Source organism: Centropristis striata, chromosome 21 (assembly GCF_030273125.1).
Source record: "Centropristis striata isolate RG_2023a ecotype Rhode Island chromosome 21, C.striata_1.0, whole genome shotgun sequence".
NCBI classification, from domain to species: Eukaryota; Metazoa; Chordata; class Actinopteri; order Perciformes; family Serranidae; genus Centropristis; species Centropristis striata.
This window is the reverse complement of record NC_081537.1, coordinates 25,324,955-25,345,708: the sequence shown is the minus strand read 5'-3', so window position 1 is coordinate 25,345,708 and position 20,754 is coordinate 25,324,955. Positions and strand designations below refer to the sequence as shown.

Below are 20,754 nucleotides of genomic sequence, written 5' to 3'. Positions count from 1 at the left end.
CCTACAACTTGGCTTGCATTATCCAGAAATGTGGAGAAATGTGTTTTTTTAATAGAAAATAAACACTGGTTCACTCTGTCTCAGCTCCAGTCTGAGGCTTTCTTTTGATTTAAAGGAGCCGATCGAGATGGAAATTTCAATAATGTGCATTTTAATTGTGTCAGTTTGCAGCGAAATTGACAAAAAAGGCCTATTTCTGTGGAAAGCAACCAGAACTACTTTAGTTTTCCATCTTTTTGAACAGCATGACACAAGGATAATGTGTTTTGTGCAAAATGTTGGAAATTGCAGGTTGAACGCAGGTCATTGGTGTAAAAAAAAAAATTGTGTTTCTAAATGTAAAGAAGCTTAACAATGCTTAGGCAGAGGGTGGTAGACTGTCCTGACAGCAAACGTGTGAAAACTCACAGCTTGTAGGAATACCTCTAATGATATCTCTCCCTATTAGTCTCAAAAGCAGAAAAGGTCACAGTGCCACTACGAATCGAGCAGGAATTCACATCTCGTACATTTCTAGGGATACAAGGCCAAAAAGCAAGAGTTATTCATTTAAGAAACGACAAAAATATGAGAAAAAAACAAACATTTCCTAACCACATCGTTCTGTCTCCTCTTGCTCTCTCTGCAGATAATGTTTATAGGAAATGTCTCGCAAATGGGACATGGGCGCTGAAGGGGAACTACTCCATGTGTAAGGCCATACTTCACGAGGAGGTAAGATGGCACAGCATGTGCTCTTTGTGTTTGTGTATCCTGATTAATGAGTGCTTTTCACGGAGACCCTCAAAGCATGAAACATAATCAAAAACCAACAACAAAGGCGAGGTTAGCGGTGGAAGATGAGCGCTGCGGTTTGGCTCGGGGATTATTTATAGTAAATATGGATTTAGGGTTTGTTTGCTCCGAGCCTGCAGCCTTAAACGGACACCGGAGTCAAAAGAAAACACTATGGATGCACCATGAAATGCCCAGCAGCATCACTGGAAGGCTGCAAGAGCACAATGGATGTTTTGCATTAAACAGGCGCAGCAGCTCTAATGTCATCTTGCCTCATGTTTTGGGGGCTTGGCAGGGTTTATATGTAGGTGGGAGCTTGAAATCTGCAAATCTACCCCCAGCCATCTCTCTGTGTAAAGAGAAATTTGTAAATTCCTCAAAAGAAATGGCAGCCTCAACAGTGATTCTTCTTAACAGCTTTGTCCTCTGGCGATGAGAGCAAGAAAACACAGTCGGTTGAAAGCAACAGCATGCTGCTGTTAAGGTCCTGCTGTGCTCCACTTTTTATCCATTGAGATGTTTCTGTTTTGTTTTTGTTTTGTTCGTGCTGTTAGCCTCCACCTGGATGCTGCATTGTCATATGCAGATGCGATAGTGATGAGCGAACATTTTAATTAGGATTGAACAGGACAAAGCTTTCAGACAGAACACACTGACCTTAATCAGTCTACAGACAAGTAGACGTTCGAGGTATTTGTTTATATGCCAAATGTAAAATTGCACGATGGAAAGATGTGACACGGTATGTTTTGTTTTGAGTGACCTCACCATCTGCTGAAACTGAATTTTAAACACTCGAGTTTCCATAAACATCGTTTGCCTGAGCTTTTCTGATAAGCTGTTTCCCTTTTTCCATTTTTAACACAATGTAATCTATAACCTTGTTCTGCATTTAAAGATGAAATGATTCTATATTTTTCGTATTGTCAGCACATGCCATGAAAAGACCAAAACGAAACTGAAGATCTAAACCTTAAAAAACAAAAACAAAACATAATCTCTATCATGAAACGAGAATAATGCTGGTTGATCCACTGTAAGTAAGGAAAATAAAAGATGATTTTAGAAAAAGAAAATCCTGAAAGAATGTAAATATCTCTTATATCTTGCTGCATGAGTTGATTTAGTCACTTTGAAGTAAATTAGAGGATGAGGTTGGTTTTATATTGTTTAAATTGTCAACAAATTTCACAAAAAGACCAAAAGTCTTCTGTAAATATGATTACACTTCTCTATCCTATCTGTGGAATTCAGCTTCTCTATAAACAGCACACCATGGGGTTTATTTTAAAAAAAAAAACACTTTTAGTGATTTTTTTGGGGACTATTTTTAGTAGTGGATGAATACAAACTCTGTGCTCTAGTTGGCATTTACAGCAACAAGACAGTGTATGTAAAATCCATAAAAATTAGACCGAGTTTACTGTCTCCTATTCAGGCTAAAATCATGTTAGTCAATGTCTGTTTAATTATTCATGTATCTGTCACTCTCAGTTGACATGAAGGTGTGATATCGTCTCTGACACGGGTCAGGAAAGGTCGTTACGATGGTGATCAGAAGCTCTTCAATCTTCACAGTTGCTTGGTAAACAGCAGAACATGGCGTCTGTAATGTGATTGGCCACCACGGCGTGACGTCAGGTTGCATTTCTCTAAAAGTTGCTGCTGTTTGCCACAGGCCTCTGCTTTTTTTTTCTCCATGGCATCCCCCACCGCTGCAGCCCAAACGCGCTACCCACATTGAGAAGAACAGGAGGAATGCATGGGGGGAGGGGAGGATGGCGTTTTCGCTGCAAAGCCTAACATGGCTTGAATCATAAACTGTATAAAATATGGATGTAGTCTCCGAATAGCTGAAATGAAGCTCAGAGTGGGTGACTCCCGTGGCTCTGTCTGTGCCACCGTTGCAGTGGGTGACTCCTCCAAACTCCCAGCTAATCCAAAAAGGGGGCAAAGAGATCGAGCGTGGGTGAGCTGAGGTGGATTGAATTCAGCGGCGAGCCACCTGTGAGGGCAGCCGCCTGTCACTCAGAGCAGCCATGCCCTTAATTATGTATACATTTAAGCCTTAAGATAAATGGGTGAGTTTTAAAAAATTCACAGTTGTCATGAAGGAGAATAGCTACAGAGACCAAAACTGTAGCCTGTTTTTTTTTTCTACCAGGCTGTAAACATGTTTATTTCTGCTGTAAATTTTGGCTTTTTAACCCGGGGGGCTATCAGGACTGACTCCTTTTGTAGCCTGTCTCAAGTGGAAGGTCGAGGAATTTTTTTGGCACTTCCCCATTGGCTGCACTTTTCAGCCCTGCAGGATGCAGCTCGGTGCGATTGCAGCCTCAGAAAACTATAATTATTGCTTGCAGGACTTTGTCTAACTTGTGAAGGAATGTTAAGCTGTCCATTAGGTCACCAGACGCAGTTGTACAGTTGTTGTCATTTGTACTTTATAGATCTGTGAGCATGTTGTGAAAGGAAGCCCTTCATTTAGTGTTTTCTGAGAGAGACTGAGTCGGATGCCCAATCGATCCCTGCAGAAGATGGATATAGACTGTCTGACCTTTTATAAATGTGTGTTTGATTTTTTTGCTTGTTGTGGCCATGAAATAAATCACAGAGTGGGAGCGGCGGCGTGATTGACATCAGGGGAAAAAGGAGGGGGAGTTGAAGTAGCTTCTCTTTAAAGTTCAGCCTGTATTGAACCGGATATGCAGTGGTCCCATTGGGAAGAGAAACTGTGTGGATCAAAGGCTTATTGGAAAGTTTGTTTGAGAGAAAAAAAAATCCTCTTTTCCTTTTGGGACTTGCTCGAGGTTATTTTCTCAAATATACGATAAGTGTCTTTGTTGTGTCTTATAGAAGGAGAGTGAGTCAGGTTTGGGTTCGACTCTCGTGGCCCACACATTTTCTCAGAGACCTGAGGCTAGTGGTGGGTGGGTCTTATATTATCCACTTGTCATCCACCCCCTCCTCTCTGAGCTCTGCTATCTGTTTAAAACCTCCTGTTGGCTTGATTTATGTGCTAATGTGCTGGCAGTCCTGCAGTCTGTTAAAAGACTGATTCTGACTGATTTTTTCAAGTCTATATTACTGCGCACATGCTCGTATGTACATTGAACGATCACCCTTCCTCTGTAGTCACTAATCATTGTAATTATCCCTCCTGTCATGCTACCCTTGAAATCATCCTTTTATAGCCTGACTGTGCTGTGAAAGATGAAGGGCACAATCTACATTCCATGTTTGGTGGAGAAATGCGTTTAACTGCTGCGTGGGGATTTGTCCTAGTAGCTTTATTTAGGTTTTTTTTTACTGGGACAATACACATAAACAACTCCCAGGGTAAAAATTCCCACATTCATTGTCTAATTCAGACAGCTGAAGCCTCATATTAGCTTAATGTGTTCTGTGGTTCAGCTCGCTTTTAACAACACTGTTTGATTTGATTTCACTTGTCAGGTCTCTCTAAAATTTGCATCACACTGTTTCAACAACAAAACACAGCATTTAGCCTGACAACAAAACAAAACACTGATGTTGAAGTCTGTTGCATCCAGTGGTGGAGGAAGTATCCAGACCCTTTATTTAAGCAAAGGTACTAATACCACACTGTTAAAATACTCTATTACAAGTAAATGTCTTGCATGCTTAAGTAAACGTATGTAAGTATAATTAGGAAAATCTACCTAGCATTAAAAATACTCAATAGAATAAAAATGTCTCATGTGAGTTTATATAGTAAACAAGTTCATGCATTAATGTTTAAGCATGATCTGATTTAAAACTGGTTTATATGGGACTGCAACAAATTATCATTATGAATCAACCAGCTTGTCGTTTTCTGGATTAATGTAATGTAATTATTGTTTAGTTTGTGAAACAAAACGTAAAAGTGATGAATGCTGTCACAGTTCTCAGATCTCAAAGTGACCAAAGTCGTTAAACTCAAATTCATATATACCGTTTTCTAGTTTCTATTTTTTATTTTGTGTAAAATCTTAATTGGTAGATAGCTGTCAGATCAGTGTAGAAAAGTAAAAAAAAAAATACAATACATTTAAATTGCCATGACATTGGACAACTTAAAGTGCTGAAAATCTGAAGTAAAGTGATACTTTGAATTTGTGACAGTTGTACTAGGAGTAAAGTTACTTTCCAAGCCTTTCTCAGCTCTTTTATACCTTGTCAGTCTCTTTTTTAAGAGCGTGATTGTCATGTTTCAAGGAGCTTTTAGTACAGATGACATGTAAGAAGTGTATTACATTTTTGCACATTCTGAGAGACATGTTGCAGAATTATTCTGTAAAAAGAATATTCCTGGAATAACCCCAAACAGATTAACAGTATATGCCTGAAATAAGTCAAACCTTCACTCCAGAGGAGCCGATCAGAAAATGTTTTATAATCATCACATTGTCATCTGTCTCATTCTGTAATGAGCTTGAGTCTTTTTGAAGGGCGGTGACAAATAATTTTTTTATTAAACCAATCACACTAATATCTGTCCCTGTAAGTATTAAAGTATCATTCAGACATGGAGTCATGCATCAGAGAGTAAAGAGTACTAGGATCATGATACAAACCATTTGTCCACTACAGACTTAGAGTTAAAGAATTAAAGATTTGAGCTGCTGCTCCAAAATAAAGTGAATGGGATGACGTGTTTCTGGGTGGGAGGGGCAGGGATTAAAATGTCCACATTTAATCTCGGCGTAGACACCAGTAGGTTACATAAATCCACTTACAGCACAGATTACTGTTGGTAGTGTGGGGAAATCCGATCACAATGGATATCTGAGTCACAGACAGTGGTCTTAGGCAGCGATTCAGAGGAAGATGTTTCTGTGTTTCCGTAAAACCTTCATCTACAGCTGCAGTACCACAAAGTCTCATGGGGTTTGGGTATATGTGAGTCTGTGCCCACTTGCCAGCCTCCCAGTATTCATGTTCAAAACCAGAGGGGGGACCAGATGGGTGGCCAGAGATGGCATAGTCAACCCTGAAATTGGCCTGATTAGCAACAGTAGTGATAGGTAGAACGATCACTGGACAGCTTAGCAGGCAAAGACCCAAGACCCCAGGGCCAGAACCTCTGTGTGAGATACAAAATAACCAGAAAGAGACAAGAAGCCCTCATAAGAAACGAAAAAATAGGAACAAATAACACGAAAAAAAGACCATGAAGCATTGACAAACCACCACAGAGCCAAAAAAATGAGCACAAAGAGATGCAAAACATCCATGAGACAGCGATAGAAATTGGCCACATAGACAAAAGACAGCCACAGAATTTGCAAAATGATCACAATGAGATGTAAAATTACCACAAAGACACACAAAACAAGTACAAAGAGACAATAAACAACTACAACAACGAAGAGACACAAGATGATAAAATAAGAAATAACACATAGATAGAAAACTAGCACAAGGAGACATACGGTGACCACAAAGACTAAAAAAACACAAAAACAAACAAAAGGAGAAAAATGCCTACAAACATCTGTCAGTGTGGGTGTCTTGCTTCTATGTGGGAGGGTTTACATGTCTAATTACAAATAGCAGCTATGCTATATGTTACATTGCCTGTTTATATCATGTATTACACTGAATACACAGTGCCGCTATTATCAGTGTTATAGTAATTAAAAACCAGAGCTTCAAACTTGAGTCTTATCACATTTTTTATTCATTTTTTAATGCAAAAGTTTGGAAACCAGTCTCTGTTCGAAAACACAGCGGGGGTCGGCTCTAAAAAATAAAAAATAAAAAAGGGAACTAGACCAAAGAGGATCTTCAGTCTTTGAAGTCCCTTTTCTTATCCTGAATATTGTTTCTATAAATCTGAAATACCCCAAACGGCTCATCCTGTGTTTCTTTCTCCCTGCAGAAAAAAGGCAAGATGCACTACCAAATAGCTGTGATCATAAACTTCCTGGGTCACTGCATCTCCATGGTGGCTCTGCTCGTAGCCTTCTTCCTCTTCTTGTGTTTGAGGTAAGTGTTGGTCCCGCTGCCACCAGTCCGCTGATAATCCTAAAGACATCCGAGATGTGACAGAAACGTCAGTATTCTCAAGATCCCTCGTTCAAAGCGTCTCTCGTTCTTATTCAAAAACCGTTTGGTCATGGGATGAAACCTTCCCTATCTCAATCCCACAGATGTAAAGGGGTTTAGACGCCCGCAAAAACTAGGGCACATTTCCCCCACAAATGGGAATAATAGACCCATCTCGGGAAGAAAACCAAAACAGCCTTGTAGAGGTCTGCTGGGACAACCGGTGGAGGTGGAATGGGTTTCTCTGACAAACCGAAATAAACCGAGCGTTAACGACAGAAAGGTCTTAGCACCCTCAACAGCCGGGGCTGTTATCGATCCCCGAGACACCCCCGGGGGGTGAGAAAAGCATGAAAGGCCACAGGGAGACATAATAAATAGAAGCTCTACAGGACAGCGTTTATGCACAAGCCATGTTTGTGTGGCCTGGACAGGGAGGGGGGGAGGGGGACAAGTGTCAGCCAGGCTAAAAATGGCAGCAGGGTAGTGAAGGAGTTTGGCATTTATTACTCACCTTCTTCACTTTTTAATGAGATTGAGAACCATTTAAGGGAAGGTTGCCGCTGCCAGCGTGATGGAGAGAAAGGTTGACACTCGTGCTCAGTGTTGTGGAACTGGAGGGAGCGAGTGGAAAGGATTACAGCGGAGAGGAGAGCTGGATTTTTTGACGCCGCTGAAAAGTTCATCCCTAAAAAAACACCCGAATGACAGTTGGAACATTTTTAGCGTCGGTAAGGTGACAGCGAAACAGAATAGAAACTGCACTCTGAGACAGAAATTCAAGGTTTTCCTCTCAAGATATCCTCAACTTAGAAACACAGGACTCTCCTGCAGAACTTTAACGATACTGTAGGTTTACATTATAGTCATTATAGAAATCCTCTTTTTCCTCTCAGCTCAGTGAAATAAGTTGATATAGAAACTAACTGCATTTATATCTGCTGTTTACTGCTTTAACCCTGAGTGCACCGTGCTTTAGAATCAGTTTATTGTCAGTCAGGTTTCACAGACAAAGAATTCACCTTGGTATTTTGGTGCATAACAATAAACAGAGAAGGAGAGAAAAAAAAGCAAATACTGCAACAGTCAAGAAACATAAATCAAACTGAAACATTGACGATAAAAATATCCACACTAAACCTGTTTTTAAATTGAATGAGCTCTACAGTTTTAGGCAGGGACGTGCAAAAGTTCACACAGTACCAACCTTGTATTTACTAAACAACCCAGTTTGGTTATGTCGTTGGCTCTAAATACTGTGATACTCAGCTGTCTTCACAGTTTATTTAAATTAAACAAAAGCTGATTAATTGTCTAAACGTGAATCAGTTTTGCAATATTTAAAGCTCTGTGTTTGGATGGTTACTATCAAAATGCACCTTCAGCAAAGTGTTCTGTGCATGTATGAACAAATCTTCAGCACAGAATCCATCAGCTGTGTGTCCTCCAGCGTCAGTGACCAGTTGCCCTCACAGGAGACTGAAAGCTTTGCTGTGTTGTTACTCCTTTCTGGTTAAAAGCTCTGTGAAAAGGTTATGGCTCAAAAGGATGGTGCATTGTGTGGTTGAATGGATGTGTTAATGTTCAGCTGACAGCCTTGCAGGACTGTATTGTTGCTCAAACATCAGTGGACAATGCTGATGGTAGAAGGGCAATCAGTTTCCTCTGTGTCCTGGTTTCCTGCAGCCTGCAGGTACAAAGTTATAGTACCTGTGCTACTCTAGAAAAACAAGAATCAGCACGTTTTCTGAATTTAGATATGGACTTTTACCAAAGTACCAGCTCTCATGACTTCCCTATTGTAATAGTATACAAACAACACAGCCACACAACCACACTCACAAATAACGTAACAGATACAATAAAAATGTAAATACTGAGACTAAGTAAAACCCTAGTGTGGAGAGACCCTGCAGACGGTCATTCAGCCATGTGGTTGATAAAAGGTTGACACATTTGACTTATTCCTTGGTGAGTTATCTTTTCCAGAGGCACACAACAGTTTCAGAGCCACAGTCCGGCTGCCAACAGGAGATCTGACTTCCATTTCACTGCAATACATTTTTGGCAATATTTAGCAGGGTTTCTGTCCGCTTGATGGAGTGATTGTATGTAACATTGGAATTTAAGAAGTTGCCCAAAAGGCAGATACGCCAAATGGGATCCACTGGGAGAGTAACTCCATGGACTGCAGATTAAACATCACAGATCTCCTGCCAGAAACACTGTAGTTTACTAAACCGCCAAGTTAAATGTAGGAAAATACCCTCAACTAGAACACATCGACAACAGAGGTATGAGAGATTGGGGTTAAACTCATGTAGCTTGGAAGGGCTGAGATCAATCTGGTATTAATTATTGAACTGAAATAACCTATATCCTGAATGCAGTTTAGAGAAATCACCAACAGTCCCACAGTACTGGGAGTCCCTCTCCAAGGTCTAAATCAAGGGTTAGCAACCTTTTCCATGAAAAGAGACATTTTTGGCCAAAAAACAGAAAGAAAAATCCCTCTGGAGCCGCTTCTTTGAGAAAGTAATATGCTAATTTCTCGCTGCAAATATAGCAAATCACTCATCGTGAAGCACTGACTGTCTTTTCTGTTGTAGCTATTTTGGGCAAAAAATTTAGGGCAAAGGGCCAGATGGTCATAGGCTATGATGCACATTTAAGTCGACTAAAATATATATTTTTTCCTGTCTATAGGGTACATATTTTTACAATTGGAGAATGTAAAAATCACGACAACAATGTGGATTTAATTTTAGACAAATTCCATATCTTTTTTTTTGTCAAAGCAACAGGGAGCCACTGTAGATGGCCTGAAGAGCCACATGTGGCTCTGGAGCCTCAGGTTGCCGACCCCTGCTCTAGATCTTCCTGGTTCAGGAGTTGACAGCAAGTATAACATCATAAACCTCAGAGATGGTTCTATCTGTTGGTCCCTGTCACTATAATTACTATATCAACTTATCGTTTGATATATAAAAATGGACACGATAGATTTTTTCTGGACTCAATATATTGTCGTTTACATTCGTGACTTTTTGTGCTTTTTGCGTTGTGTTTAAAGTAAAGCTGCAAATGTTGGACAGGCAGCACGCTTTGCTGGAGAAAAAAAAAAAAAATCCCAGAGCAGCCATTCCAGCTGTTTATATGTTATCTTAATAATTAAATAATATAATACATAATGATTATCTCATCACAATGTTTTGTTAACAGAGCCTGAAAGTCTATTTTATTTGCTTTGGTTGTAGTTTATTTATTTATGTTATTTAATATCGTTATTGACGTAAAATAACATCGATACAACGATAGTTTATCCTGATAGTTTCTAGGAAAATATATCATCCTAAAAAATGTGTTATCATTACAGGCCTATCTGTTGGTTGGTCTTAGGGCAGTATCACGGTATCACCGGTATCTCGGTTTTCCAGGGTATTAATTAATAATTTTAATATTGTTAAACATACAGACACTGCTCTTCCTATTAGACTGGTGGGGATGATGTATTGTAGTTCTGGGCACACGCACAGACAGCTGAGGAACATGGAGACTGTGAGTGGGGAAACGTAACATTACAGGACTAGTAACAAAGAAAAATTACTTTTTAGTATTTTGGGTTTAGTTCCAATCATAAAGCTCAGCCAGTCGACACAGACCAAGCTGTCTTTTGGGCGACTTTTGTTTGATATTGCAAACTTAGAGAACAGAGGACAGATTTATTTTAAACAAAATAAGTTATTTGACAGACACAACAGACAACATAATTGTAAATATGTATTTACAACATTTACAATAATCATCTATTTGTCTTTGTTCGTCAGGTAGTCCAAACTTCATAGACCAACTTTTAGCCGAACTTTAAAATGTCTGGCAGTTAACATTGTTGTTGTTTTTTAATTCTCACCACTTTTGCCCAAACATTTTTCCTTTTTGGTCGACAGTTTTGCTGCTCAAACATCTTCAGTCATCAACATGTTCCTCTCTCCTGTAACCAAGGCCCTGTCCACACAGCTCTGTCTGCATGACAACACATAAACAACTGGAGCACTGAGAGCATGTCAAACCCACCAGCAGCAGTATAACCCTCATCCTGCAGCCACTGTGTCCAATTCAAGAAAGTAGAAGAAATATAAGCTTTCAGCAGTCAGGTAGCTTTCAGGGAAAAGCTGTTTTCAGGCTCCTGCCTGCAGCACGGGCTGCACTCGTACATCGATCGCTCTGAAAATCTCCACCTTGGCCCGAGTTTTTCAGACGAAAGGCATAAAGACACAGAAGAAGCTATTTTAAAAATACCCATTATGTGAGGACAAGGTCTAAGTGTCTCCTCTCCTGTCCTCGCCCCGCCCACCTGAGAACCACGACCTCTTTTCTCGCCCTGATTACACTGAGAGTGTGACGTCGTACTCACACAAGACGGATCCTTTCCTGCCACAAACCCTAAAAGGTCTCACAGCCCACAGAAGTGCTTATGATGCACACGTGTGGTTGTATATGAGCTGTTATTATTTGAAGCTCATAAACAGCGATTATGTTTTGGACAGCAGACTGAACCGACTGAACTGGAGACATTTGAGTCGGTGCTGTCGTGACGTGACGGCTTATTGATGTGCGTTGATGCGCTTAGCTTAACAAAAACAAGCAAACGACTGTCAGCAGCCACCGAGCAGATATTTCTAACACAGCTTCTTTTGTTCTGATGAATCAACCAGGAGAGTTTGTGTAGGACGTCCATCCAAGCCTCCAACTGTCAGTCACCTCACACTTCATATGCACGGAAATAAATGAGATTTTCACTCTTTGGAAGCTGGATACAAGTCATGTCTTTGCAACTTCATCTGCAGGCAGAAGGTCTAACTTCAGGAGAGAATTAATCAAACTGTTCAGAGATCCGATTGGACAAGCACAAGGGCGACCCGTTCACCTTGACCCACACCTGCCTCACCCGCGCTGTTGGACCAGGAAGAGGAACACATTAATAAATTAGAGTGCAGCCAACCTCTTTTAGAAATGTAAACAGGTTTTTTTGCCAGCGGATATTCAAACACACACCTCTGACCCCGTGATATCTCTGCAGCAGCTACAACCACACTCAGGCTAACGAAGGCAGGGAACATGACGGAGGGGGGGAGCACAGTGAGTCATCACACATGCTGTACAGGGAGGGAAATACATTTAAATTAAATAAAATACTCTAGCTGTATACAACATATACATCACGATATATTGGATTATAAAGGTCATTTATTTTCCAGCTATATGTGCGAACTATATGCAGTATGATAGGTGTATTGCTGTCAATATGAATGATAATAATGAATAATTCTACTTTTATATTATATTATTTGCAATATAGTGTTCTCCTCTATTTTGTGTGTTGATATGGATTGTGGAAATTCTCTTCAGCTCAAGAGGCAAAAAAGCTGAGTAGTTGGGTGATATATAAAGATGAAACAAGGTATAAAACACAGGACAAATATAAAACAGCTACATAAAGTATATTAGGGCTCGTTCTGATTGGACTGTCAATCTCTTAGTGGATTCTTGGCGGCGGGGAAAACGTGGTTATGAAACACTTGATCATTCCGCTCAGGCTGTATCAGGTGTTTTACTACATCAGAGAACACATTTATTTATCAGGAGAAACGTGAACGGAGCAGAGCGCTTTGTTTACATTTATGAAGCATTTTCTGTTAAAGTTATCAGCAGGAGGCTGAAGAAACTCTCTCCCCCTCTCTCTCTGTCTCTCTCTCTCTTTCTCATGCACTTCTGTGTCATTTACCTTCCTTCAGTGGAAAGCTATACTGGGGAGAATGAAATTGGGCCCGAATGTTTTATTTACAGCCACAAAAAGCAGCAAAATAAGTGACGTCTGCTCCTCCTCTGTAGTTCCCAGACTCACACCGCTAAACTTAGAGCTCTCTTAGTTTAGTTTACTCGTCTACACAAACCTACATTCACTGACACCGTCACTATCTCTCTCTCTCTCTCACTCACACACACACACACACACACACACACTCAGCACTAGCTATTCTTACCTTCGTTACTCCTACAATGGACTACATGGGCTATATTCATATATTCACTATATGCATATAAGATAAAAACAAGTCAAAAATACAAATAAATTAACAATGAAATAAAACAATAATAATAATAATAGTTATATACACTATATTCATACAAGATAACAAATAAGACAAAAATACAAATAAATAAATCCAATAATATATATATATATATATATATACACTATATATATATATATATATATACAAGATTCAAACAAGACAAAAACACAAATGCATTAATAAAATACAATAGCTATATACACTATGTATATGTATATATACACTATGTATAAGATGTTAATGTTTATATAGTATAAAGCTCTTTTTAATATCAGAATCTTAATCTTTAATTAGTATCATGTTTTATTCATTTGATTTAAACTGTTCTTTATCTGCTTGCTTACCTTTTGTTCTGCCGCTGAGAGTTTTCTCTCTGGGGTCAATGAAGTCTCATTTATATATATATATATATATATATATATATATATATATATATATATATATATATATATATATATATATATATATATATACATATATATATATATATATATACAGTATCATTGAAATGGAAAAGAATACCATGATATTTAGTATAATATAGAAAACAAACACATAATAATATAGCAGCACTATAGTATTAATACTGTAATATATGTTATGACTCATCATGACTCCCAGAACAATAAACAGCAGAGCAGTTTAACAGAGAGACGTTTTATTTATCTCACTGTGACTTATCTGCAGGAGGGATTCCTCTTAATTATTACCCATCAGGCCGAGCTGACCGAACTGGCAGGGTGCCAAAGGAAGTGAGGTCACACGCCATAATGAATACGACTGTTTTAAAAGGGAAAAAAACCCTCCTGGCACAGCAGCCGTTGCCTTTGTGATACTATTGGAAGCTCCAGTAGGTGTGACACAGTGAGGAAACAAGCTGCTTATTTGTGGGACAGTAAGATTTGCAACGCATAACTTTATATATTCTTTAAGCCCTTAAGGCTGCTCTTCTTCCACTCCGTAATGATATAATTATTCCAAACTGCAGCTGCATTTCTCTGCATGTTGTTGTGTTAATAATGAGGCTGTTATTGTCTTTAAGAGTTCCACGGTTAATAAAAGGTAAACTAAAGCGGCACAATGTGCACAGAAACCTTGCTCATGCCCGTCTGCTCAGCCAGTGCAAGTGACACCGATTAACAATTGATGCATGCTTAAAAATTAAATAATGTGATTCATGGTCGGTGGAGGAGGAAGTGCTGATGAGGCCGTCAGCTGGTGGCAACAAACGGAGCTGTCACTACTGTGACCCAGGCTGGTTTGTTCTGTCCGTTTGCTCGTGTGCTGCTATTTTCGACCCGCTCACTCTGAGGCAGATTTTTAATTGTGTCCTAAGGTCGATTTATTTACAGCATTAAAAAACATCAGACGTCCGGGGGCACGACACAAACGAGAGTGGGAATTAAATGTTACTTGATGTTATATTATGGTTGAGGGGCAACTGGGGAACGATGGGAAATGTTACTTTGAGGCTTCATCTCTTCTTTATTCATATTCATCATCTTCATCAGCTGGTTCCCTCAGATTACTTTAAGGGTTATATCATCTCACAGGAGCAGATAAATACTCTGAGCTTAATGTCTTTGTTTAAAATACACTAGATAACTCAAACTGAGTAGAAAGAGATTTTTAATTCAGATATTTCCCACCAGCTTGGTTACACTAAGAATATTAATACACTCCCATGTCTGAGAGCCAGGAGGAGGTTAATTTAGCTTCATGATGCCTGCTATGCCTGCACTATTAAAAAAAGACACAAAATTACCCAAAAAAGGCACAGATTTACCAAAAAAAGACAATTTAAAAAAAAAAAAGACACAGAATTACCAAAAAATTAGGAAGAATTACTAAAAAAAAAAACTGGCATTTTTTCTAGGCGTTTTAGCCTAATGGGTTAATCGCAATATATTTCAAATATTTTTATTAAAGCACGAGAACATCAGTTATACAAACTTTCCTCATTTCAGACATTAAACATCTAAAGACAGACAACACCTGGTGATAAAGAGGCAAAACAAGAAGATAAACATTACAAGAATAACATTATTATTTATTATTATTATTATTATTATCATTTTTAATAATAATAACCATCATTAAAACACCTTGAAGCTCACAGAACGGGCAGCTTAATTAATGTGCAAATAATGAATTTTAGATTTAGATATTTAACCTTTAGAAATCCTTGAAAAAAAAAATAGAAAATAATACGCTGAGTTTATGATATAATGCACAGCAATTTAGTAGGTCTGCCGCTGGGTTGCATATCTGACAGATTGGTGACATTTCTCAGATTTTATGCAGCTTTGCCTTTGATTAATGCACGATTCACAATATAAGAGTAATATCCAAGTCACAGGAAGGTGCAATATATATTATTGTGTGTCGTGATATTTTTTCTGATTGAAGTATTGTTCTTCTGCAGAGTGACCCAAACAACAAACCATATTCTGTAGAAATCCTCACAAAAACCCTGATCATGTTAATGTCTTTAAATGAAAACGAGCATATGATACAAAGAGTATCACACCGTCCAATATCATAAATCATATTGCAATATTATTATCAGTCAAAATAATCACAAGTAGATATTTTTTCCAAATGGTGCAACCCTAATGCCTGAAAAATACAGCTACCAACAGGGCTGGGTAAATAATCTGAATAAAATGATTATTGTATTGTTTTTAAATGTATCTTTTTTCTTTTTTTTTTTTTGGTTGAGTTATTTTTAAATTTCCAGAAAATCCACAGTTTTTTTAAAGGGGCATAATTGCATGATTTTTCCATAAATATGACTGAACGTCTTAAACAACCATGATCTCAGAATATGAATAAATATAAGGGTGAATATGATTTTTGCCAAATTAAAGGAACCAACACATCTACCAACAACTCTAAAGTTCATATATTAATGTGTTATAAATCTTATTTTTTCAATCTGTACACAAACAGAAATGTAACAGAGAAATAAATCTAGTTTTATGTGCCGGTCAGCTGTTCCCCTTGCCTCCAGTCTTTATGCTAAACCAGCGGTTCGAAAACATTTTTAGCCGTGCGCCCCCTTCTATGTCCCCACCAGATTGACGCACCCCCAATCCCCCACACCTTCAAAAAAACAAAATGCAATACGATTTTTTTATAGCTATATTAAAGGAGGCATGTTTAATCATGCTCAAATGTCCAGAACACACATATAATAAAATAATCACCACTTTTCAGAGGAAATGGAAGAAGATAACTTCTTCTACGCTTCATTATAAGATGAAGTGCATTTTGAAATTGACCAAAAATACATGTAAAAATGACAGAAAAAGACACAAAACAACCAGAAATAGATGCAAAAATGACCAAAGATGACACAAAATGATCAAAATAGACACAAATTGACCAAACAACCAAAAAATAGATGCAAAATGACCAAAATAGATGCAAAAATGAACAAAAAATGACACAAAATTGAATAGCCTGTATTTATTAATTAATTAATAACATGTCTTTATTGTGTGGGGGGAAAAAATGTAATTATCAGACCGCCATTACATTTTTCATCTCGTGCACCCCCTAGCAGCAGCTCACGCACCCCCAGGGGTCCACGCACCACACTTTGGGAATCCCTGTGCTAAACTAAGCTAAGCTAAGCTAATCCCCCTCAGGCTCTGGGAGAATATTTGGTGCATGAATATGAGATTGTTGTCAATTTTCTTGTGAAACTCTCAACAAGACAGTGAAGGATGTATTCCCAGAATGTTGAACTTTTCGTTTTATCCAGTTTGCAGAACATTTCTTTTCATTGTGAGTTTAATGTCTGTCTGAAACACACAGGAACACCCAAACTCAGTAGGAAGACATATTTAATTCACGTGTTTCCCACCAGTTTGGTCACAAGTTTGCTTTTACATCTTTCATCCTCCTTCTCAGTATGAAGTCATATTCTTTTCATGGGCTCCGCAGGAGAAATGTTGAAAAAGAAGCAAAAACATCTGAGGTAACGAGAGTTTGTTCTGCCCTGTTCGCCGTCTCACAGGAGCATCCGCTGCCTGAGAAACATCATCCACTGGAACCTCATCACTGCCTTCATTCTGAGGAACGCCACCTGGTTCATCGTCCAGATGACCATGAGCCCCGAGGTGCACGAGAGCAACGTGGTACGTTCTTACTCATCTGCTGATTTAGACACTTTAGAAAACTTTTTTCTGACGGTGATATGCTTATTTTTCATTCTTAATCACAATCAATAACTGATCCTGCTTGAGCATCAAACCCTGATATATACAGTAATGGAAAAAAATATTAGACCACTCTTGTTTTCTTCAATTTATTGTTCATTTTAATGCCTGGTCCAACAAAAGGTACATTTGTTTGGACAAATATAATGATAACAACAAAAATAGCTGATCAGAGTTTAATTTAAGAGCTGATATCTAGACATTTTTTATGGTTTTGTTGATCATAACCAAAATCATTATCAATAAAACCATGGAAAATGTCTAGATATCAGCTCTTAAATTAAACTCTTATCAGCTACTTTTGTTGTATTCATTATATTTGTCCAAACAAATGTACCTTTAGTTGTGCCAGGCATTGAAATGAACAAAAAATTGAAAAAAACAATGATCTAATATTTTCTTCTGTATGTGCTTCCTCTGAGCCACAGAGCTCCATTGTTACTATTAAAAACAGAGCAGTGAGCCACTGTTGCACTGAGTGACATGTTCCTTCATTACCATGAACACACACTGTAGTTTATTCTGACTCAGTCCGCAAACACCATCCTGCTGCCACAAATACACCAAATGTGAATGAATCTGCTGCTGAAAATAGACCCAGAGAAATGTTCTCTCTCCTCCTGTTTCAGTTAAGTGAGATAAAATCCTCTGTGACCTGCAGTTTAAGAATGAAACTGAATAATTATGAATCATGTTTAAGATTTGTGTGATGATCAATCTCTCATGAACGAACTGTTCCTTCATTCAGACGCGTTTGAATAATGAATGAATTATCTGTTAAAGAGTTTAGACTTCTTCTTTGTTGGTGCCTTCAAGGACGCAACAGCAATTGAGTTTCAAGAGACAGCTGCTGCATTCATGAGCTTCAGATAATAAGGTTTCAAATTAGAGCAAAACAAGAGGCATTATGTTTATTCAGTGAAGTTGCCATGAGCAACAACCAGCTTCTATAGCGCTCGGCATTGATTCTCCGAGTTTGTTACCAAAACCTCCATATGTTCACTTCCTTGAAGTTCTCTCCCGTGTGTTGCTGGGAAACGATCATGTTTCTTTCATTCAAGTAAAAACCACCACAGCTTCAAGGAACAACTCCATGATGAAATGATGATCGTATAACTTAAAGTACATGTTTGTCATTTAGGTAAAGTCTAGTATTTCTGAGACACTGTAAAATGTTTAACAGAAGGATTCATTTTTCAGGTGTGGTGCCGTCTCGTCACCGCCTCCTTCAACTATTTCCACTCCACCAACTTCTTCTGGATGTTCGGCGAGGGCTGCTACCTCCACACCGCCATCGTCCTCACCTACTCCACCGACAAGCTGCGCAAGTGGATGTTCATCTGCATCGGCTGGTGTACGTACAAACTGATACACACAATAACAATGAAAACATGTAAATCTGATGGACTCAGTGTGATTCAGTGGTGAAGTGTTTCATCTGGTTTGGTTTCTTCACACTAGGGTTGTCACGATACTAAAATTTTCAACTCGATACCAATACTACCATTTTCGATACCACCAGGATAAAAACAAAGACCCCAAAATTTTACAGAAATATTTTTATTAACAAGAAAAATGCAACATGTAAAAATTAACAGAACCACAGGTTAAATATTTATAATAAAAAACAGTTGTGCAAAAAGAAATTGCAACTATGATAACAAGCTTCAAATACTCGATACTTTTGAAAATACTTTTTTGAGTATTGATTCTTTTGACAATCCTACTTCACTACTGAGCTTCATGTAAACACTTGATCTGTTGGACAGAATCTGTGACACTGTTTACACTTTAATGTATTGTTGGTGGTTTTTGATCCATTCTGTGGCTAAATCATTGTTCACACTTTGTTCAAATCAAATCAAATCAAATACCCTTTATTGTCATTATATAGGCAACTGTACAACAAAGTTGAAAGTGCCACTGCATAAGGTGCATAGTTAAGACAATCATAACACAAAACAACATGAGTAAAACAAAAAAACACCGAGCTAAAACAAGGACAGAAACCAGAACAAGGACATGTGATGTAATCAATAAGTATAAAAATAAATAAATGACTACTGAAAATGCTACAATATTATAGATGAGGTAGATACTATGTCTTGCACAATTCAATTTGTATTGCCCATGTCCGTACCTCCGCCCAGAGGTCGTTTTTGTGTGTGTGTTCTGTGATCGCTGACCATATTTGAATTGGAGCCTTTATCATTAGACAACGTCTGTCCACGAGAACGCTTGGAAGAGAACCCAGACACCCATTTTATAGTGGGCCAGAGTTCGTTTGATCGTTCACACCAGCAAAAACCAAACTGACTATCAGACAAAACAACAGAGATCGTTTCAAGAGGACCAAACAGCTCAGGGGGGAACGCCCCCTCAGACATTCTCAGTAAAAACACTTTATTTGTTTTCTTGCTGAGAGTTAAAGGAGCAGATTGATTCCACTCATATGGAGTGAGAGCCAGGACGCAGGATGCATGCAGTGGTGAAACATCTCACTTTGCTATCCAAAGTTCAAAAAGTACACATACCAACACCTCATAAATTAACGTGGTTGTTTAATCTGTACACAAACAGAAACGTAAAAGGAACAAAATATGGTTTTATGGAATCTTGCATGCCAGGATGCTTTCGGTCTTCATGCTTGACTAAGAGCATCATGAAGTTCTCATCAAACTCCAGAGCCGAATCAGCATATTCAAACCCAGAAACACAACTGAAGTGGAGCAGCAATATAACCCTGACCCTTAAGCATGTAGGACAATCACACAAAGAAGAAGAAGATGTTAGCGAATCAGAAGCTTCGAAAAAGGCTTCCTGGCTACAAGAGTGCATCCATCACACCGTGGAGCATTCTGGCGCTCTTGTTCCTCAATATAGTGGAAAAGTTACTGCACGTGTGTCAACATTTTAAAGTCCTGTCAGCAGGTTAGAACCATCACTGCTTTAAGTTTGTTTGCAATTGCATGAAATGTCGCCTCGTTTGTGACGCCTCACAACGGCGCACGCTCTGACAAAACAAACCAAAAACTCAGGTTTCCCTCAACACTGAAAACAGTTTTACAAAAGCTCAATTTTCAGTGACCTAAAATACAGTTTGTGTGTGGACGAAAGGCCAGAAACAGAGAAAAAGCTTCATTTTTGTCTTCAACGAACTGTGTACTTGAGGACTGGACCCTTAGGAGGGTGCATTTCCCAAGAACTATTAATGTTATGAATTCACTTGTTATTGGGGCTCAACTGGATTTTAAATTGAAAAAAAATCTATTTCTCAATTGACTGAATTAAAGGTCTGATACAGATCTTGTTTACTAATATAGGAAGCTAGCACCAGGATTAGCTGATGATGTAGCATCACTGGAAATCCCACCCACACACGTCCTCGAGGCAAAAAACCAATATGGCCAAAATTACGAATTCAAGGCTTCAAAGCGAGCCAACACACCAGTGGGTGACAGGTTAAAAATTACTATCACAGGCTTGTTGCTTCCAGTCTTTATGCTAAGCTAGGCTAACGGACCTCTAGCTCTACTTTAATATTGGGGAATTCATATTAA

At 38.6% G+C, this 20,754-nt stretch overlaps 1 protein-coding gene across 1 annotated transcript in view; it reads left to right on the top strand.

The window, feature by feature from the left end:
- LOC131959438 (corticotropin-releasing factor receptor 1-like) overlaps positions 1-20,754 on the top strand; it is a 92,459-nt gene that overhangs the window by 50,293 nt on the left and 21,412 nt on the right. Inside the window, exons 6-9 of the mRNA XM_059324637.1 lie at positions 629-714; positions 6,665-6,771; positions 16,993-17,113; positions 18,395-18,548. Coding sequence (XP_059180620.1) covers positions 629-714; positions 6,665-6,771; positions 16,993-17,113; positions 18,395-18,548 — 468 coding nt within the window. The remainder of the gene's footprint in view (positions 1-628; positions 715-6,664; positions 6,772-16,992; positions 17,114-18,394; positions 18,549-20,754) is intronic.